The sequence below is a fragment of the Notolabrus celidotus genome, chromosome 20, assembly GCF_009762535.1.
Source record: "Notolabrus celidotus isolate fNotCel1 chromosome 20, fNotCel1.pri, whole genome shotgun sequence".
Taxonomy (NCBI): Eukaryota; Metazoa; Chordata; class Actinopteri; order Labriformes; family Labridae; genus Notolabrus; species Notolabrus celidotus.
Window position 1 is genome coordinate 25,652,018 of NC_048291.1, and position 21,420 is coordinate 25,673,437.

Genomic DNA, 21,420 nt, shown 5'->3' on the forward strand with positions numbered 1-21,420 from the left:
TTTCATTAATTTACCTGGTACACAATAGAGGCCCGTTTGTGCTCTGAGTCATCTGGATGTCTCAGGTGCAGGGACCTGACTGATCAACAGCTAAGTTCTTGAGTAATACTGAACCAGTGTAGTCTCACGGGAATGAGCCATGATAAAATCAGGGGAGCTTAACTGGGACAGACCGGCCAGCTATATGACTCAGCACCACCGGACCCAAACAGAGTGGAGCCACAAAGAGGCTGGGTGCAGAGCCAGTTCAGGACCGAAGCTCCAGTCTGCCTGTCAGCAGGAATTCTGGGGGGCCAAATACACCACACAGGGCGGAGCTGCATACCACACAAACATCACAACACAAGCACAGGACTGATGCAAACAGACTGGGAACTTGTGCTGCAAACCATGTGGGGTTTGAAAGGTGATGCACTTTTTTTATGGTTATGAAATCCTTGAATTTGACCTGCAAGAACCAAAATTTTGACAGGACACAGGAGAGTCAATCTGCAGCCATGCACCCTGCTTTATGAGACCACACTCAGTGCTTTGAGTTAATGCTTTTTAGCAGGTGTAAAGATTACCATGTTGACTTTCTTAGCTCAGTGTGTTTGCATATTAACATCCAGATTTTTAGCAGGTGTAAAGATTACCATGTTGACTTTCTTGGCTAAGCCTGCAAGCATGCTTACATCGTGTCATTGTCATTGATTTCAGCGTAAACTTTGGATTTGGGTGGAATAATTCACCTCAGAAAAAAAGAGGATTATTCTGTGGGTGCAAAAATCACAGTAGGTCTTTCTGAGAGATCTCTTTCAGTCTATGTAATCCTACCAACCTGGGGTGGAAGATGTTACAATGACCCTGCCATGGCTCAAACGTGTCTAACAGAAACCCAACATGTTAAAATCAGAGCTCACTGAACATGGAATAACTAAGGGTCCAGGAGCAGGAGGGAAGCAGCCAGATTTCAGTGTTTTTGCTCAAAATAATCAACCTGTTTTACTCTTTAATATTAACTATAAATAGAATATTTGTCTTTAATTCATCCCTTGATTAAAGTGGATTTAATCAATTTGTAAAAGCAATAAAACCAAAACCTGCAAAAAGCAACCCACCCTGTGTCTCGCCAAGTCATGAAAAAGACCCTTTGTTCAATCAATCTGTTTTCCCATCTCACAGCAAGACACTGTTGTAGAAATCTGTCCCTCCTGTGTCTGTCTCCTGTTTTAGCTCATGAGATGAGAAAAAAGAACTAAAATAGAGGAATAAACACAATGAGGCAGAGAGGAAGAGAGAGAGAGGGAGAGAGAAAAAACAAGTGCATCCACCGAGCACTGCCAACAATGAGCTCTGTCTCCTGTGTCTGCTCATTTTTCTGGCCTCATGAGTTTCAACAAGCCTCCGTCTGAAAACATTTATAAAAACAAGTCTTTTATTTTGAAGGAGGGCATGACATATATACAGTATACAACATATATACGTATATATAAACACTGTCTTTAAACATACTACTCTTTTCTGCTGTAGAATAAATTTGATACATCAGACTTTGCACTGCAAGTCTCGTCATGATACATACTCATACTTTTACATATATAGATCTCTAAACCACTAGTTTATATTCATTTGCTTACCACAGGGTTCTTCTTCTCTTCCTTTAAAATTAATTATTGCAACATATTCTTGCTGCCTTTAGCTTTTAGCAGCCACACAGAGAGGTCTCATTTTAGCTTTGAGACAGCAGGAAGCACTTTGCCAAGAATATTATTCAACACCGGACTTGTTGTCTGAACCCTGGGATAAACAAAGTCGTCATCTAGGCTGGAAAGCAGACTCTGAAGTCCAGCACTGGCTTTGATCCTGCTCGTCTTTGGCTCGCATACATCCTTTAATTACTCTGCAAAAACAGAGAACACACAAACGTTTTCCCCAGCACATACTTCTGTAAATTTAACCTTTACATGCGTTTTTAAAGACGTGATAATGATGCAGAGTTTCCTCAACCTGTCAGGTAACACTGTCGTCTGAATGTACTGAAAGGGTTTTGGAGCTGGATCGAGAACCGGGCAGCCAGAGTCTGCTTTCCACCCATCTTTCATTTATAAACCCATATTCTGTTACGTCTGCAAAACCAGCTGCTTTTAATGATTTACTTTAACTACACATAATCCCGAGAGTATCATTCAATTCTGACACAGTCTAAATATAAAAAATATATTCATACATATATATTTGCTTATAAAAATCCGACTGGGATGGACACGGGGACATAAATAGAAATTAAACAATTTTCACATTTGAAGTAAAAAATATAATCAAATTTGGTCAAGAGAACAAAAACTCCACAACATTCATTTTACATAAAAGTGCATCTGATTTTAAAAAATGGTTCCTCGAGCTAAAGGCTTCTCAGTCAGGGATGTTTGGTCCGGACACACTTGAAAATAAGACCTTCCCTAAAGTGAGGCCTTTAGTTTGGATTTTGAACACACATGAAATAATACCAATTCCACCGCAGAGCATATGTCCTGCTCCTTTTTGGCACTTTGTACACTGAGAACACCTTTAACACCTTCAAGAGGACGCAGGCTGCTGGAGGGATACGTCACACTGAGACGGATAGAACAAGACCGGGTGATGTGTGTTTAGAAGCCTCATGAAGAGTCACACATCAAACTCATACCTCAAATGAACAGATTCATTTGTTTCAATTCCTAGACTTAAGCTAAGTCGGGCTGGAGGAGCCAAATTGAAATGATAAGTTTACAAACAGCAACCAACAAATCCTTCCCACTCTGCCTTTCAGAGAAACCAGTAAGGTAGTTCAACAGCTGCAATGAGAGCATCTCCAAAAGACAAGATTTTCTTTACTAGAAGCAGGGGCGTGTCCAGAACTTTTTGACCGGGGTGGCCCAACTGAGGCTCTCTCATCGGCAGGGGTGGCCTAAATCTTCTGAGCTTGATTCTTTAAGGACTTACAAAAGATGTTTTTTCAAAGTCACATTTGAGGGCACTAATAAAGAAATCTACTGTCAGACTTTTAACTCATCCCAAATTATAGATTTTAACAGAAACCCCACCTCTGACAACGCAAACAGCCAATCATAGCTTAGGATTTTGGGGTGGCCCCTAGGGTCTCTGGACACGCCACTGACTAGAAGTGAATGTTCCTTTATGCAGGTAACTCGAACTGACCTACCAGTATGTCCGAGCTCTTTTTGGAATATTAGAGCTGTGCTTTGTCTGAAAAAACAGCATAAAGTTACCTTAATCAAGCTATTTTCTTAAATAGAGCAAAGACGGCAGCTTAAAATCATAGTAGTCTTTGCTTTATCATAGTTTTTGATCGACTGATCTACAGCTGAAACTTGACAAAAGGTGTTTTATCAAAATATGTTACAGTATTTTGAGTCAGATTGTTTGCAAAGTTTTAAAAAATACCTTCAGAACAGCTGTTTAAGTTGCTTAATGCTCTCTGTGTTAATACTTCTCTGATGCTTTGACTTGACTGTCATCGTAATACATAAAGAAACACAACTGGAATCAGGAGCTGCAGTGCATCATGGTCTGTAAGGAGAGCTTTCAGGGGAGGACGTTCTGTATTTCTCTATTATTAATTAAAATAAAAGTGTCCTAGTCTGTTTGTTCGAAAGCTCAGTATTGTTCTTTTTGTTTTAGGATGTTTTGCATTTATCAGATAGGGATGGAGAGAGGGAGAGGAGATGTGGGATGCAGAGATTTGGGGATGATATATGCAGCAAAGGGTCATGGCCAGGAGTCGAACCTGCGACCGCTGCGATGAGGGCTGCAGCCTCTGCACACTGCAAGACCGCCCCTTGTTCCTCTGTTACGCTCCAGTGTAGCTTCTTTACACATGTGACATCACTTCTATGCTTTAATGGAGTTTAAGGGTGGCGTTTCTTTGACGGACCCAAAATGAAAAAAAAGAGGACAATCCTGTTAAATTAACACTGCTTTACATCAACCGGGCAAAGTGGAGCTTTAGGCCTGCTGTAGCTTTAAAACTGTGCTCAGCTAAATGTTTAAATGTCAAACACTTAAAGGGCTTCCTGGTATCAGAGCCCTACAAGTGAATGTAAACACTGGAGAGGATCATTTATAAAGACACAACTGGTGCGTGAATGATGCTGCCTTTGGAGGGCATCATATGGATGTGTGTGTGTGTGTTTGTGTGTGTGTGTGTGTGTGTGTGTATCTGAGAGGGATCAGCAGCCGAGCAGACGCTTTGTCTGTGTTTTGTTTCCCTCTGTTGGTGAGAGCATGTACTGGCATTGGTTTCTGGTTTTGAAGGCATTTGATCTTTGGATCTGTGCTAAAGGAGACTGAATTTCCTTGAAGCATCTGAACGGTTGCAGAAGTTTGATCAGCCTCCTGACGAGCGCCATGTCCACATCCCTGCCGTGGAAGTGTTTCAGAGAAAGCTACAGATACTGCTGAGGCTCCTGTGAGACTCTGTGGGTGAAGTTCAGAAACCAGGCAGGTCAGTCAGCACAGAATCTGAGAGAAGGGATGTCTGAGCAGCTCCTCAGCACTGGGCCTGTGTTTGGCTTCCACAAAGATACAGCCGATGAAGTCCCGAGCCTGGTCCGATGTGTGTGAGGGCAAAAGGGGGTTGGTGGGCTGGGTGGCAATCTTGAATATAGCCGCCATCGCCTCAAACTCGGCCCATGGCGGCTTTTCTGTCAGCATCTCCACCACCGTACAGCCGAGGCTCCTGCAACAAACAAGATGTGTTTTCTTTAAGTCACATGACAAGCTAAAACAAATACCTCACATTATGTCCCAGCTGCTCCACACTACAGCGCTAAAGGAATGTTTAGAGTGTAAACTCTGCAGGACCTCCTCCACCTGTCTGGGAGGTACAAGCCCTCCTCGGAGCGTAACCCCCCCCTCCAGCTTGGGCCGAGAATTTGGAACATACCAACCTCTGTTACGACCTGTCTGACTGGCCTACAGCCAATCACATCACTCCCCTTGAAGGGCAGCACTCACTCAGGTTGCATAAGGGAATATTTTCTGCTGTGTGTGGGGAGCGTAGTAGAAACTTAGTGACACACACAGCAGGCTTTTAAATATATTCAGAAGTTCTGCACGTCTCATCCCGTCTGCCCCTGGCTTGGCTTCTGACTCTACCCGCTCATAAACTTGTGGATTGAAGTCACAGACATGTTTTTCCCTCCTTTAAACTACATTATTTTACAACGACATACTTTATTAATCATTAAAAAACAGACTTGCATGCAGGTTTCTGTCATTTCCATCAAAGTGGTGCTTGTTCCTCACTGGTCAAAAAGCCACAATGTCTGCATTTGTGTGTGTGCATGTTGTTTTTACAGTAATTTACTTCTCAATCACACAAAGAATCATGAGTTACAATAATAACCATTCATATTATACATGTTAGAACATTATGTGCATCATTTCAGGTGCATAATGCTTTTGTTGTTGGTTAAAAATAATGAGCAGATGGTCTGTTTTGGAATCAACAAGCCACAGTGGCAGGTGGACAAAATGTTAATGCAAAAATATCAAAACTACCTCCATCTACACTACCAGTCAAAAGTTTGGAAACACCTTCTCATTCAAGGGTTTGTACTTATTTTAATTATTTGAAACACTGTAGATTAATACTGAAGACATCAGAACTACAAAAGAACATATATGGAATTATTTAATTCACAAAAAAGTGTTAAATAAAGCAGAATATGTTTTATATTTCAGATTCTGTAAAGTAGCCCCCTTTTTCCTTCATGACAGCTTTGCACACTCTTGGTATTCTCTCAGTCTGCTTCATGAAGTGGTCTCCTGGAATGGTTTCTAATGAACATGAGCCTTGTCAAGAGTTCATTTGTAGAATGCCTTGCCTTCTTAATGTGTTTGAGACCATCAGTTGTGTTGTTCAGAGGTAGGGTTAGCACACAATGGATAGCTCTGTTTGACTACTGTTGTAATCCAGATTATTGTAAAACCAGATTATTTCATATGTTTGATGTCTTCAGTATTAATCTACAATGTTGAAAATAATTAAAATAAATAAAAACTATTGAATGAGAACGTTTTGACTGGTAGTGTATATCATCATCGCACATTTTCTGGAAATATCATGCTATAATTCATGCTGGAATAAATCCTAGTCGCTCCTCTCCTGCTCTTCCTTCAGTTTAAAAGCCACCTTTACTAACTGTGACTAAGTTAAGGCATGACATCTACACTCAACACACTTCCTTCATACGCTAGAATCCCACTACACAGCTGTATGTGTCTCCAGCTCTTACCAGACGTCGGCCTTTCTGCCGTAGCCCTCTCCACTGATCACCTCCGGGCTCATCCAGTAGGGGGTGCCGGTCACTGAGCGGATGCCGGTACCAGACATGCAGATGGTCTGCAGCCGCTTGCTGGCACCAAAATCTCCGAGCTTCACATTGCCCTCTGAATCCCTCAGGATGTTGGCACCTTGATCAGCAGAGAGAACAAGGAACATGTAAATATATTATCTCACCGTTCAGCTGCCACATGTTACCAAACACAAACACCCACATGTCCATGTCTGAATATTTAACCAGTGTCAAAACAGACAATGAGACTCTGCAGGACTACCTTTGATGTCCCTGTGTACGATCATGTTGCTGTGCAGGTAGGACATGCCCTCCAGGATCTGTCTGGTGTATTTCCGGGTCACATTTTCTGTCAGCGCACCATAGGCCTTTAGCTGGTCTTTGACTGAACCCTGACAGAGAGAGAGAGCACCACAGCTTCAAGACAACACACAGACTGCAAACACATTGAATCCATCTCATCACTGAAAGCCTGAGAGAGGGAGAGAAGGAATAAAGGAGCCAGGCTTGAATCTAGCACTTGAAAGATGTCTTTCTTTTTGAACGAATGGTCCCAAAAACGAAAGAATTTAAATCTGAAGGAAAATGTGGGAGTGAAGTTCGCTTGAAATGATTATTGTTTGCCACATTACAACATCTGCAGCCCTGCAGACATATGGGAAATAATACTATTAAATATGTTATCTGGTTGCAATGCTTTTCAGTAAACTGCCTGGAGTGGGGCATGTGATATTGGACAATCTTGCAGAGTTGCACGGATATAAAAATACAAGAAATATAGAAAATAAACAGCTGATTTGCTCTTTGATCATGTTTTTATGGACTTGACAAAAACTAGTGGACTTGAAGCTGATTCCAAAAAGTGCAGGTTGAATTTGTCAGGATATATGCCTCACAACTTCCTCTCTGAGTTCCTTAAAAGTTTCCTGGAAAAGTTCCCACAATTTAGAGAGCTAGAAGTATTTCATTTTATAAACACTGGATTTAATTTCAGGTGTAAAAGAGGAAGCTTGATCAACTGCTTTCTGTCTTTTGTCTTTTGTGACTGGCTTACTACCTGACTTTGAAGTAAAGTAAAGCTGCCCTCATCAAACAGTGATTTTAAATTCAGAAGAGTGAACTCAAAGTGTGACGTTGTGAGATCAAATTCTGGGTTTTAGGTTTAAGAAAACAACCATCCTCTTAAGTCCTGTTTGGAAGTGTGATGTTCAAGATACTCAGACTCACCCCCGGCATGTACTCCATGAAGATAGTGAGGGTCTTCTCATTGTGGTCCCTCAGACAGCCGTAATACTGAACAATGCGCTCGTGATGCAGATTTTTCAGCAGCTGGATTTCACACTCCAGAGCGCTGACCTCCTGCGTGAAAACAATAAGTGGTTGGGAAATTACACACTGAAGATCCAAATGATCGCCAAACCGTGAAACAGAGAAGTGGTCAGAGAAGTGGAACAATGCATCACTGCTGATTTACTGTCTTCATTTGCAAACATTCCTCTGTCACCGCGCAGCCACACTGGCTCGGTGCTATCTGTTACTGCTGATGACAAACAATTGAATCATAAACACAGACGACAAACAGTGATTTAGGACGGTGTGTGGAGTCGGCTGAAAGTAAAACCTGAAGCAGAGTAGATGAAGCTAAAACTAGAAGAAGTATCTGTTTACTTCAGAGAGAGGCTTAGTCCCCAATATGGTGGGATAATAAGAAAACAACTAATGCAGATCTGCTGTGAGCTGGGGGAGGGTATGTGAAGGGGTGACGGGAGGCCAAGGCAGAGCCGACTCCTCACCCCTCCCCGACACCACAGCGTCTCCCAACAACACTCAGCTCCTTTAAGAAACAGGAAGTGACCGAGCATGTTTTCAGTGGAGGGTAGGAAAGACATCTGAATGGGTTCAAGTCGGGGGGAAGGGGAGGAAGAAACCCTGTGAGGTGCGTTTTATTCCTTTATCATATTGAATTATTCATCCCTCTGCAAACTCTTTGTTGTGTTTCTGTGTCAGCAGATGAAATAAATCTTCTGTGGTTTAACTCACAGCCAAAGAAGTCTGAGGCAGATTAGTTTTTAACAACAGGAACAGTTTATTCTCAACTAACCACCTTCATGTCAGTATAATGACCTCAACAGCTCATATCATGAGGTCATTCTTGGCTGAATCATGATTCGTTAAACATCACATGAAAGTTTAATATTTGACAATAGACTCGAATGATGTAATTTCCTAAAAGTAGCTGGATGTCTAATGTCTAACCAGATGTAGTGAAAGTGTAAGAAAAGGCACGGAGAAGTGATCTTTACATGTCTGGGGTCTTACCTTGCTGGTGTCAGGACTCTCAGGATCAAACTGGACCTGCTTGGCAGCCAGTTCCCTCCCAGTGTCCACATCATAACACAGGTACACCCGACCAAACGCTCCCTGGCCCAGCAGCTTCCCCCTCCGCCATGTCATCGGAGCACTGGGCGCTGAGAAGAAAGAAATGCGCTTAGTTATTGGTCTCTTTTTACACGCCACAGAAAAGAGAGAGCTTTGTTTTCCCCTTAAATTTGCTCACAGACAACAAGTTTCTCCTCGGCTGCCAGAGTCTGCAGTAAACGGGGCTGAACAGAGCTTTCTCTGTATCAGACGCACAAGTAAGAAAGCAAAGCGTGCTTCAAGTTGTCAAAGGGTTCCTTCAACTTCAATTTATTACATATTTTTGTGAATCATGTGATGAAGTTTATTTGTTCACATACAAATCCATTTTAAGATTTAAACTCCACTAATTTAAGGACTTTCCTCCGCTTCCCTCAACCCTTCAGCGTGTTATGATTTGATCTTTTGAGAATTCACATCAACCTCAGAAGTGAAGTATATTTTCTTGCGACTCACATTTGTGTGCGACAGATCGATCCTGAAGTCGGAGTCGGCCCTGAGCGTCAACAAGCTGCCAGCTGCCCAGACTCTCCTCGCTGCCGTTGAGCGACCTTCGCGAGGGAACCAGAGTGAATAGATTCCCCTGAGGGCGACGGATCCGCGGGAATGTCCGACGGCCTTAAGGACACAGGAAACACATGAGGAGTCAGAACAGTATGAATTAAAGAAAAGGTTAAAATCTAAAAGAAAGCAGGCAGAGGATTCAGACCCTCACCTTCACTGTGGTCCTTGTGATGCAGGGAGACGTGGTACCTTCGAGGGTAGGTGCCTCCTTTCCCTGCTACCCGGTCATACACGTGATTCTCCCGGTCTGGAAGCAAAAGTCAAAGATTGTCCAACCACAGTTCATTCAAATGACCTTCTATACTACTTCCCTCGCTTATACGAATAAAAAATATATGAATAATTGAGATGAGATGTATTCATTGAGGTAAATTTACGTTGCTTTTAAAGGAAGAGGACAAGTCTTTGGCGTAAACATGGATCTTAACTTGCAGCCATGGAGCCTTTAAGATTGAGCATGAGTCTGAACGTGCTTTATTCCATAAGATGTGACTGTGCTGCTTTAAAGCAGTATGTACCTGGGTGGTGACTGTGCATTTTAAGTGGCAAAGGAGCAACTCTTACCTGAGCAGTCCTGACGGTTATCAGGGTAACTCTTGGCTCGGTGCATGCGGGACTTCCTCAGAGACGGGCTGTGGAAAGAAGACAGTTGTTGGACTTTGTGGGCCTCCATAGCACAGGTCATACTTCTAATGTTGTGAACACCAGCTATAAATAAACAAATGTTGAATGAAAATGATCTGATCACTTGTGAGTTACTGGTTAAGAAAAGCAGATAATTTGCTCCTCACCTGTCGGAGTTGCTGTCCAGAGACTGACAGCTTCCAGAGACAGAGTTCTCTGCACTGCTCCAGGGATCCAGCACCTGAAGGAAAAATACATTTGAATATTTTGACAGAAGGGATCCAGGATTTCCTATTTCTACAACACTGTCAGGGAAGTTTTGGAAGAGAATAACACTGTGGTGTCTCTACTTCCTGAAACTGTGCCCCATATCACTGAGAACCAGCCAAGATACAATCATATTAGTGAGCATAAAAATCCTGAAATACCAGAAGGTCATGATTCAAGATCTGTTTATGTGATCAGATCTTGTCAGGTTATATAGACGCACCATGTTAAATCTGAATTTTATGCTGGATTAGGAACTCACACACTGATCACTGGTCTCAGGGATGAACTCCCCCTCACTGTTGATGCTGGTGTAGGAACCTTGGCGGGCAATCCTCTGCTGGCGTTCAGGCACATACCCAGGAGGCGGCGAACTTCTACCCGTGTTCTGAGAACCTGGGATGACACAGAAGTTATGAGTATAAAGGAAACATTGAATGTATGAAAATAAAGAACTTATCTGGACTAAACAGGCCGGAGGACTACTGGGTTTGTTTTTGGACCACTTAGCCTGTTTTAGCATTAAAGGGCTTGAGCTGTCAGAGTCCAGCCTTACAGCCCTCCTGCAGCCACTCAACCCCCCTCCTTCAGAGGACAAAAATCCTAAACCAGGCCACTTATCCACCACACTAATAGCATTCTGTAATCTGATTGGCTGCTTTCCAGCAGGCATCGTCTAGTGATGGTGAACAGGAAAAGGAAGAGGACCCATTGCTAAAAGGGGAAGCCGAAGAAGGAACAGCCACAGAGCAAGCGAGTGAGAAGGCGACAGACAGGGAAATCCAGGTAGTTAAAAAAGAAGTTACATAACACAGCTACCCTTTAACTGCACATTTACAAAACGCTCAGACTTCTGAGGAAAATAAAGTGTCTACATTTCCTCCTGTGAGTCAGAATGGGAACAATCTTAAAGTGAGAGACAGACTTTAAAGACAGATAAGTACCCGTTGATAGGTGGCGCCCCCTGGGTTCAGCGGACTGGTACACCGTGCTGACGTCTCCAGTGGACTGGGAAGGCTTAATCCTCACCTGCTTACATGGCACATGATGGGAGGGGGAGGAGGCCTGTTGTGTACAGAGGAGAGGAGAACACAGCACATGACTGAACAATCTCTTCATGTCAACAAGCCTCTCAGTGTTATGCAAATGTGATGAAGAAATCTGTCCTTTTTACAACATCGCTCCGTGGTGAACAGACAGTGGTGCAAGACTGTGCTGTAAATTCATGCCCAGCGTGTGTGTGTGTGTGTGTGTGTCTCTGTGTGTGTGTGTGTGTGTGTGTGTGTGTGTGTGTGTGTGTGTGTGTGTGTGTGTGTGTGTGTGTGTGTGTGTGTGTGTGTGTGTGTGTGTGTGTGTGTGTGTGTGTGACTCACATTGCTGTGCTCCTGTGTGAGCAGCAGGATCCTGATGCTCTTCATGTTGGAGCTTCGGTCGAGCAGGTCGATTGCTTTGTCCAGGTCATCCTGATCTCGCAGAGGGATGGATAACTACCAGGATGCAGACAAACACACACAATAATCAAATATATGCAGTCACTCATAACAAGAAACACAAGCATGAATAAAATACAGACATAAACGTACTACATGCTCATATTAAAGGAATAGTTTGTGTAATTATTTATAGAAAAGGGGTAAAACATCACAGGGGAACTCCTGATTCCATACCATAGGATACAATATGATACCCAATACGTTGCCACATAAATTATAGTATCGTTATACAGTAATTCTGCAATATTTTTTATTATTATTATTATTTATTTATTTGTTTTTAAGTTATATTTTTGGGCTTTTTGCCTTTATTGATAGTACAGTTGAAGAGAGACAGGAAATGTGGGGAGTAGAGAGCGGGGGAAGACATGCAGCAAATGGTTGCGGCTGGGAGTCGAACCAGCGACCTCTTCGACGAGGACTATACCCTCTGTATGTGGGTCGCTTAGACCGCTAGACCACCAGCGCCCCTGATTCTGCAATATTTGATAAAGTGCAAGACACTCATATAGTCAAGGATCATGATTTCTGTGTGACCGCAGGATTAATGTCATTGGCGTCACCACAAAGAGTCATAAAGTAGTGACACAGTGAGTCAATACAATGACTGTATCAAACTAATCAGGATGATGATATGTTGACATATTTATACTGTCCCATCCCTATTCTGTCCAATGAAGACTTTCTTTCAGATAAAGTGAAATCTACAGAAAAACAGACACAAATAAAAACATAATGAATGTAGAAATATTTAGATATGCGTTTAGAGCAGGGGTTCTCAAAGTGTGGGTCGGGACCCCCTGGGGGGTAACGAGACACAAATCGGGGGTCGTGAGATTTCTTCCAGAATGTTTTTTCTTTTTAAGTTATCTAAAAATATTTATTATTACTATTATTATTATTATTATTATTATTATTATTTTTATTATTATTTGGTTATTAACCTTGTTTTCTCATGTTTATCTTTCTTTTTGTTTGAACTGCTAATTACTATTATTTCTTCATTATAATTATTATTTTGTATTTTTTGTATTTATTTATTTTTTCTTCTCTTTGTTGGTTTTCTATTACTTATATATAATTTGTTAAGTTGTGGTGAACAAAGAAATACTGAAAAATGCAATAAAAAAAAGTTGAATGTCAAAAGTTATCAAAAAATAGTAAAGTTTACCCATTATAGTAAAAAATATCCACAAAAACAGTAGCTAACCTTGAAATAAAACCTTGAAAATAGAAAATGTAATGAGTTTTCTGCCTTTTTTTGTTGCCAGATGACTCCTAAGTTTAGTGTTAGTGAACAGTTAATTATCAAAAGCATCAGTAGCAGCAGGTTAATTCATAACGGCACAGGAAACACAGATACATGCTCATGGAGGTAGGCTAAATCTCTGCCACATTAAATCACTTTGAGGGACAGTGGGGGTCACGAGTCTTTGGCACCAATATTTTGGGGGTTGCTGGCTGAAAAGTTTGGGGACCCCTGGTTTAGAGCATGCAACAATCAGCTGATCCATTCATTCTTTTTAATTTTTCATGCAAAAACACAAAACCCTCTTGAGCTACAGCCTCTCAGTGACAGACGTTCTGCTGTGTTGGTAATGAAAGGGGAAAATGTGAAGAGTCTCAGTTTTACCTCATTATTCATATAATTCAGGTCGAGCTGCTGGCCAAAGACACTCTTGACCTTCTGCTGGATTTCCTCAAACTGCACAGGCCGTCCAAACATTAAGATCCTACATGAGAAAGAAGTAAAGAAATCACATGGACGGACAGATGAGAGACGTATCCCGGCTGCAAAGGAAACTGCTTTCCGACTAACATGCACACGTGCAACAAAACCAACACAGGCTGCTCTCTTTCTTGCAGATTCCTGTAAGTGCACCTTGCATACTTGTGGTCTGTGCTGGCAACCACCGACAAACCACAGTCCTCTCCCCCCCTTTCAGTTCTGCAGCTCACATACCAGTCTGAAGTAAGAGCCGGAGTGTGTGTTTCACTCTGAGATGTGCATTTTCTCATGAACCGTAACATGTGACGAGAGCAGCGTGTTTGAGTGAGAGTGTTTACGTCTCTGTGTGAGTTCATGCTCCCTTCTCTGGATGTATACATGTTACTGCCTTGAGGGAAAAGGGGGAAAAAAGATAGAGTCACACTCACCTCCTCTCTCCTGAGAACTCAAACTTTATCCTGACATCATCCTGGGAGTGAGAGGAAACAGGAGAGTGAAAGAGTGCACACAGGAGGACAGTAAAGACAGACTGTTATATTCAAACTATTGCATCCTATGTAGCAATCTTCTTCAAGCTTGTTTAGTCCAAACGGTCATCATGAATGTTAAAGACTGGCTTGTAATGCTAGATTATAACTTAAAATCTCCTTCCAAGTCCAAAGTAAGTGACTGAGGTGGGAAAATGGTGCAGTCTGTCCATCCCAGGGGAACAATCTCCGGCTTTAAGCAAACACAACTCTTTTTACTCTCACTCTGATCTGTGGCTGCAGCCGTGGTGGACGAGGAAGGTGGGTGGGCTGAGGGCTACTTCTCGACACAAGCAGAATATATTTTTAGAGAAGAAGTTGAAAATAACTCAGTGCACTTTAATGCATTTCAGATGCAGAGTAGAGGTGGGTGGCTATCTTGGGAATCCAGCAGCAGTTATGTTAAATTAGCAAACTGTGTGGGCTGGAGGAAACACAGTAAGAAACATGAATATCTCTGCATGGGGATACCTGATGATTGCACAATTCTTAATTACAGCGGTGGTTTAAAATGTGTATTTTATGGAATCTGAAGTCATGGAGGAAACTTAACTCTGTCTGCATTTAATCCTCACTGACTTATAAACTCACTGCAGATCATAGTGAGCATGACTTTGAATCAGTGTGTGTGTTCTATCGTCTCCCACAGAGATGCAGCTGTGCACAAATACACTGATCATGTCTATCCTCCTTAAGAGTGAGGACTATTTAAGATATATTCCTGCAGATGATTCAGGTATTGTAACCTTAATTCACTGTGTTTGTATTCAGAGAAATCAAACATGTTTCTGTGTATTATGTGTGCAGCATGTTTCAGCTTAAAGCCCAGATGATAACAAAGGTTTTATCCTGTGCTACTCTGAAATATTTCTAGTATTCCTGTGTTTCAATCCTGGCTTAGGAGACCTTTACACAAGCTGTTGCTTCTAGAGGAGTCTTTGAAATATTTAAATGGTGGTGATAAATCTTTACAGGCGCAGCTGAGGCTCAGTGGATCATCTATCAATCTGCAGGTTAGTGGTTTGCTCCTGCAGCCACACACCAAAGCCAAAGAGTTCCTGGACAAGACACTGAACCCTGATGTGCAAAAGAGATAGAAGTAGAATAGAAAAGTGCCGTATAAATAGAAGTCCATTCCACCATCGGCTTCATGCTCTACCTGTCTGTTGGCCTGGGCTGGTGTCTTGGGTTTGCCGCTGTCGTATGTCGACAGAGGTTGGCGCCGCGTCATCTGGAGGGCAACCAGGTCCTTCATTATGGAGTGGAGAGCCTGCCTCTCATCTGGAGAGGATAACGAGCAGGGGAAATACACAATTAGTGTGTGGATTGGAAAATGAATGAGCTGTGTGTACTCCTATGACAGAAAGTCTCTTGCAATTAATTCTGCGCTTGAAGGTGCGAGCAGGTAATTAGTCCGCGGTCTTTAACTGCAGCCATATGGAGACGGTCCTGTGTCGGGGTGTCAGAGCCAGAGAAGGATTGCAGTGTTTTTGATATGCCTATTCCCATGTTTGATCTCAGGGCAAGCTCTGCTCCGGCTGAACTAGCTCATGAAGAGAAAATATTCTCCTTGTGTAGTTTGGACAGACATCATACGGCACCGGGGCAGCGGACAAAACCAGACCCCCGTCTCCATAGAGCCAAAAACCAATGTTTCACCCGGCAGTGTCTGGAGCAGACTCTTGAGCAGAGTCCAGCCTCTGGCCTCAGGGATGCTGTTCAGTGTGAGTGTGTGTGTGTCTGTTTTTATCTCATGATTTGAGGAAATCAGTCTCTCTAAATGACCGTCTGACATTGGAAAGACTTACTCATTGTGGCGATGTTTGCGTACGTGAGCTTCAAATCAGTCCCCAGAACCTTGACTCTGCTTTGCCAACCAGCCCGCAGCCTGCAGTGATAAAAACACAGATCAATTAGTTATGACAAAGAACAGTGAACTGAGGCCGGCACTGTTTGAGTTCATAACCTGAAGGCTGGCGTGACTGCATCCACATTATATTTGCTCCATAATTCAATTACATCTTTGAGGGTTTTAATGTGACATCAAACAGAAAAGCTTATTTTCAGTCGGCACAGACCCGTCCTCTTGCATAATTCCGTGCAGGCATGTCAGAAATGTAACATAACCCTGCAGAGCCCCGGACCTACAGATTTCTCAGACTCCAGTTCAGAGTAAAAGCAAAGTGTGCAGTGCATGTGTGAGAAAGTGTGCTGTCTGTTTTGCCCATGAGAAGGAATGACAATTGGAAACGGCTGAAATTCAAGCTGCATTGGCAGCAATCAGTCTGCCAAAGATTTTATGGGGACTTTTCTGCCATTTAGAGAGCAACAGCTTTAAAAGTTTGATTGCACGAGCAGCAGAAACTCCTACCTCTGTGCTGTTTTTTTTTTCAAACTCCATTGTTGATGGAAACAGGGCAATTTTATCTGGCTCCCTAAAGGCGTCAACAGAGTTATAAACCCAGGAATTTCCTTCAATGGAGAGGGTTTTCCTAAATTTGTACCAATAAACCGAAGTATTCAAACTAATTCAGAGGGGGAGAACACAAAGACTCTTGTGTTGTGGTGACTTTGAGGTCCTTAACTTGAACTTAATTCACTATAAGAGTAGATGATGGATGAAATCTGGTGGTATAATTTGGTTAAAGGGACGCACTAACCCGGCTTCTTTTATCCATAAGTTAAGGATCATTGTTGTATATGATTGCTGAAGGGACTGCTGTGACACTGAGGGCTGATTTTCATCCCATTGTGACTGTATGAATGTTCACAAAGGCTGCATATACAAAGTCTGGGCACAGATACTAAACTGGAGGAGCCTCCAAATTCTCTATCGTGAATATAAATGTTAGAACCTGCATTAGTAATATGTTTTCTTTTATCTATATCAGTACAATGTGGAGCCATATTCTGTCACTACAAATGCGATGAGTCCCTCAGGCTGCTCTCAGAGCTGTACTTTCCCATGGCTGCTCTCATGAGTCACAAAGAAGAAAGAGATAAAGAGCAGAGTCCACTGTAAACCAAGCATATCCCAGGATTACACTGAAGCAAATCATTCCGGCTGCATTGATTTGGTGGTGAGGTAAGCTTTGAGAAATAACGGTTTCATTTACAGTAAAGTGTGGAAAAACCACGCAGAGTAAAAACCCTGGATCAGGATGATCAGTGTCTCAGGATGGAGCACAGAGGAGAGGTTGTAACTGTCTCCCTGAGGGCAGATTGGAAAAGTCAGAAGGCCGCCTGAGAAGAAAAAACTCAGGAACTATTTCTGTATTTAAAACGGGCACCATTGGCACCTGAGGCAACCCATTGGCTGTGTGGATTTCTGGGTAATAATCACCCACAGGAATCCCTGGCATGTCCGCATGTGGTCGGTGGAGCGTTGCCATGCTGCTTTCAAGCTTCTGCCGCTCTCGTGTTCACCCGCCAACGGAGTGGGTGCCAAGGACTTTTATCCTGTAACCCTTCTAACTTTCATGCTTATGGCTTTTTCTCACATTCTGAATAACAGAGTTAATGAGGTGTGCGATTCCACCATCAGAAGCATGGCTGTGCGGTCATTTCAGGACACTGTGAGAAAGTTTCCCCTCTCTAACTTTGAAATTTCCTCTAAAAAAAGATGTGAAGGTGCTGCTGAAAAATGCACAGAGTTCCTTCAGGAAACAACACAGCATAAAACTCTGTCCATTCTCACAGTAACCCTCTTCTCTCTCAATCCTCCTGATTTCAATTACCTCCAAGGCGGAATTCAGGGAATTCATTGGAGAGGGAGTCTGAGCTCTACCAGTCCAGTCAGCTGTGCCCGCTTTATTTTTCCTTGTATCACATTTCCAGGACTAGCAGGATTTACATGGATTTGACTCCCCCCCTCTCTCTACTCTGTCTGCTCTGAGAGGTGTTTAGTCTGAGGCTGTTTTTCCCAGCCACAGCTCTTACTCTGTCTCTCGCCAGAGATGCATCTGGATTCAGGACTCGTCAGCAAAATCCCCTTGGCCCGATGTCATTCCTGTTTCAGGTGCACATGTGTTTCAGGATCAGATTAACAACCACATTTGAATATTGCAATCTCAACAAGATGCAAGCGTTTGCTTTAGCTTCAATTTCAAAGAACCTTTCTATCACTTAAATGCAGCAAAATACATTTAAATGACATTACAAAGGGTACGCTTATGAACAATCTAGTCATGAATGCAAAATCTGTGTTTTGAAAAGCATGATTATTCTGCGAGTAACAATATTTGAGGCTTGATTTTTTTTACATCAGTAGTGAGTAAACACAGCTGTCAAACTGGGCTTTGTTTCAGTCCTTATCAGCTGATAAAATTGTGCAACTTTCCATTTTTCAGCAGTTTTTTAAATGATTAAAACTAAACTATTCACTCTTCAACTCCCTAAAGCTGGACCTGTTTTATTTCTGATAACCCTTCTAAAAACCCACACGAATAAAGCTCCACACTCTTCAGATAACTTCTGACTTTTTACTTGATTTAAGGTTCTTATTGGTGGTCTAAAAGGCAATCGTCATCTTAAATATCCTCCTTACAGCTGTGCAACAATGCTTTGATTAAAATGAACCAATGCTGCATCTGTTCTTCTTTATCATATCCTTTATATGAGAACTGTACAGTGATTTGAAGGTATTGTCAAGCGGGTTCATGAGACAGAAGTCATGCCCTTTGCAAACAGAGCTCTAAAGATGTCAAAGATTTTAAAATCAAACATATTTTCTACAATGTTTGTAGTGTTTTCAACTAATTCCATCTCCTCCAATGAGAGATAAACAATAATAAAAATATGTTTATTTTTTTATCACCTGGAATGATGCCCTGAGTTTTGGTAGCATAATAATATTATAATAATAATAAAAACACAGCTGTCAAACTGGGCATTGTCTCAGTCCTTATCAGCTGAGAAAATTGTGCAACTTTCCATTTTTCAGCAGTTTTTTAAATGATTAAAACTAAACTATTCACTCTTCAACTCCCTAATGCTGGACCTGTTTTATTTCTGATAACCCTTCTAAAAACCCACACGAATCAAGCTTCCACACTCTTTGTTGCATGTACTCATATTTTAAGAACAAAAGACTTGTGCTGCAGACAGCTTGTGATCATCAACTTGATATAAGGTTCTTATGGTGGTCTAATAAGCAATAATCATCTTAAATATCCTCCTTACAGCTGTGCAACAATGCTTTGTTGCACAGCTCAACACTCTTTAGACAACTTGTGACTATTAAGTTGATATAAGGTTCTTATTGGTGGTCTAAAAAGTAATCGTCATCTTGAGTATAACTCTTGCAGCTCTGCAACAATGCTTTGATTAAAATGAACCGCTGCATCTGTTTTTCTTTATCATATCCTTTATATGAGAACTGAATGTTGATTAGAGGATAAAAGCAGGGCCATAACACACATATGAGACAGAAGTCATGCCCTTTGTATACAGAGCTCAGTCTCAAGATGTCATAGATTTTAAAATTCAAAATATTTTCTAAGATTTTTGTAGTGTAGTCAACTAATTCTAACTCCTCCACTGATAGATAAACAATGATAAAAATACATTTCTTTTTTTATCACCAGGAATGTAGACATGAGTTTTGGTAGCCTCATAATTATAATAATTCAAATGATACTAAATATAATAATGTGATAATTTAGTATCCTAATTATACTGATAATTATTATAAAATGCTAAAAAATAATTTGCTTTCTTTGTTTTTGATGCATAATTTCCAGTAACAGCCTCATTTATAAACTCAGACTAAGTGGTGACATATTTTCCCAGATCCCTTGAATGCAGCGTAATGCTCCTCATAATGCTCTCTTGATATACCTGTCATTCCTGTCACGTGCGCCACCCGCAACCCTTACCTGTTGCCTTGGCGACCTCAGTCAGGGCAAGTCGAGGCTTCTCCCGCGTGCAGGTCACCTGTGTCTCGCGGCAGAGATGACGCAGTGGGTCCAGGATTCTGTCACGTCCATCGGTCCCCTCAGTCCCCCCGACACACCGGGGAGAGTGTGTGAGAGTGTGGGGGCGCCATGGCGGGGATGACCCCCCAGGTAACAGGGTCCTCTCTTCCTCTACGGAAAGTTTGAGCACAAACGGATACTTCCCCAAAAAACAAATCCAGTCACATCAGACAGCTGTCTGCTTTCAGAGCTAATGTTCCTATGGAAAAGAAAACATCACAGAGCTCCAGTGAAACTTCCTCAGGTCTCTGAAAAACTTACATTTCCAAAACATTTTCAGAGCACAAAGTCGACATCAGCCTCTCTCTTAATGCTCCAGAGATGAGCTGCTGTGTCCCGTAGTTGTGTTACATCTACAGAACAAGGTGTAACAATAAGCGTGTGGCCTTTATGAAATCCATTTGTGAGGATCAGCTCGCCAGAGGAAAGGACCGGATGATTTCCGTGATTTGATGGTCTCTCTTCCTGCTAACTTTGCAGATTTTCCTTCTCCGTGTTGCCAGGTTGGAGTCCAAAAAAACTCCAGGAGAGAAATAAGTTGACTTCTGGGAGTGAATTGCATGGGATTGCGTCGCATTGCAGCTTGAATGTGGATTAAAGATAAAGGAATAAAGAAAGGCCCATCACTGCATGGTGTGGGACAAAAACAAGGGCTTTGATTCTGTGCGTAAAAATAGAGCTCAGGCTTCAGTTTTGAAATGACTTGCTTTTAAATGTAATGTTTGCATGCATATATTAAACACATTAACACACAACCTCACAGAGGCATCAAACACTTCTGTGAAACTAAAACAAGTTGTGTAAACTTCATGGATGTTTACACTTAATGGATAATTCCTGCAACATCTCCTCTGTCCTCTGTCCTCTGTCCTCGTGCATAAAGAAAGGAAACACGCACACAGGTTTTGTGCGTCTTTTTTGTAGTAATTGATAGAAAAGTTTCCCCAATCAAAACAAAATGTGAAATAATCTTCTGCTGAAAACGTCAAACTTCCTGACAGAGAAAATATCGCCACCGGAACCTCTCTTCTTTACGCGTCCACAGAGTCGTGAAAACTGGACTCCAACATCGGATCCAGGACTTCCAGAATCCAGAATCTCCGTCGTCCACTGGTTTGTGTTTTCATGATTGTATTCCTGAGGGGTTTACTAAAAACTATCTTCATTTGCGCCGAGCTGCCGCGGGAACGCGCTGTTACTTGGTCGAAGTCTGTTCGCGGGAGCGCGCGCGTAATTACCAGAGGGGCGGGGCGACAGTGACGTAGCTGTAAGAGCGTGCTGCCTTCAGAACGTCCGGAAAATCGGTCATAAGTGTATTTACTTTATATTTTATTGTTGTCCTGTCTTCTGTATGTTTGATATGTTTATCTTATTTAATCTGTCTTCACTTGATTAATTTATTCATATTATTTTAGCCTGTACACATTAGTCATGCCTATTTGTTGTTCTTTTGAATTTATAGCTGATGTTATTATTATTATA

The 21,420-nt window shown here is 42.0% G+C and overlaps 1 protein-coding gene across 1 annotated transcript; it reads right to left on the reverse strand.

Annotated features, from left to right (window-relative positions):
- Positions 1 to 1,402: 1,402 nt before the first annotated feature.
- Positions 1,403 to 21,151, reverse strand: map3k3 (mitogen-activated protein kinase kinase kinase 3). The gene is made up of 17 exons (XM_034712302.1): positions 19,840 to 21,151; positions 15,772 to 15,851; positions 15,123 to 15,244; positions 13,865 to 13,905; positions 13,341 to 13,440; positions 11,588 to 11,701; positions 11,159 to 11,279; positions 10,477 to 10,610; positions 10,115 to 10,188; positions 9,888 to 9,955; positions 9,475 to 9,570; positions 9,216 to 9,377; positions 8,661 to 8,809; positions 7,569 to 7,700; positions 6,604 to 6,733; positions 6,282 to 6,459; positions 1,403 to 4,720 (listed from the first exon to the last, which is right to left on the reverse strand). Exons 2-17 carry the CDS (start codon positions 15,773 to 15,775, stop codon positions 4,492 to 4,494), a joined length of 1,854 nt encoding a protein of 617 aa, XP_034568193.1. The 5' UTR covers positions 15,776 to 15,851; positions 19,840 to 21,151; the 3' UTR covers positions 1,403 to 4,491.
- Between the last annotated feature and the right edge of the window lie 269 nt (positions 21,152 to 21,420).

Coding starts and splice junctions, on each gene's coding strand:
- map3k3 (XM_034712302.1), bottom strand. Junction 13,906..15,122: donor CAGCCCAGGCCAACAGACAG/GTAGAGCATGAA, acceptor TCTCACTCCCAG/GATGATGTCAGGATAAAGTT. Junction 11,280..11,587: donor TCACACAGGAGCACAGCAAT/GTGAGTCACACA, acceptor TGTACACAACAG/GCCTCCTCCCCCTCCCATCA.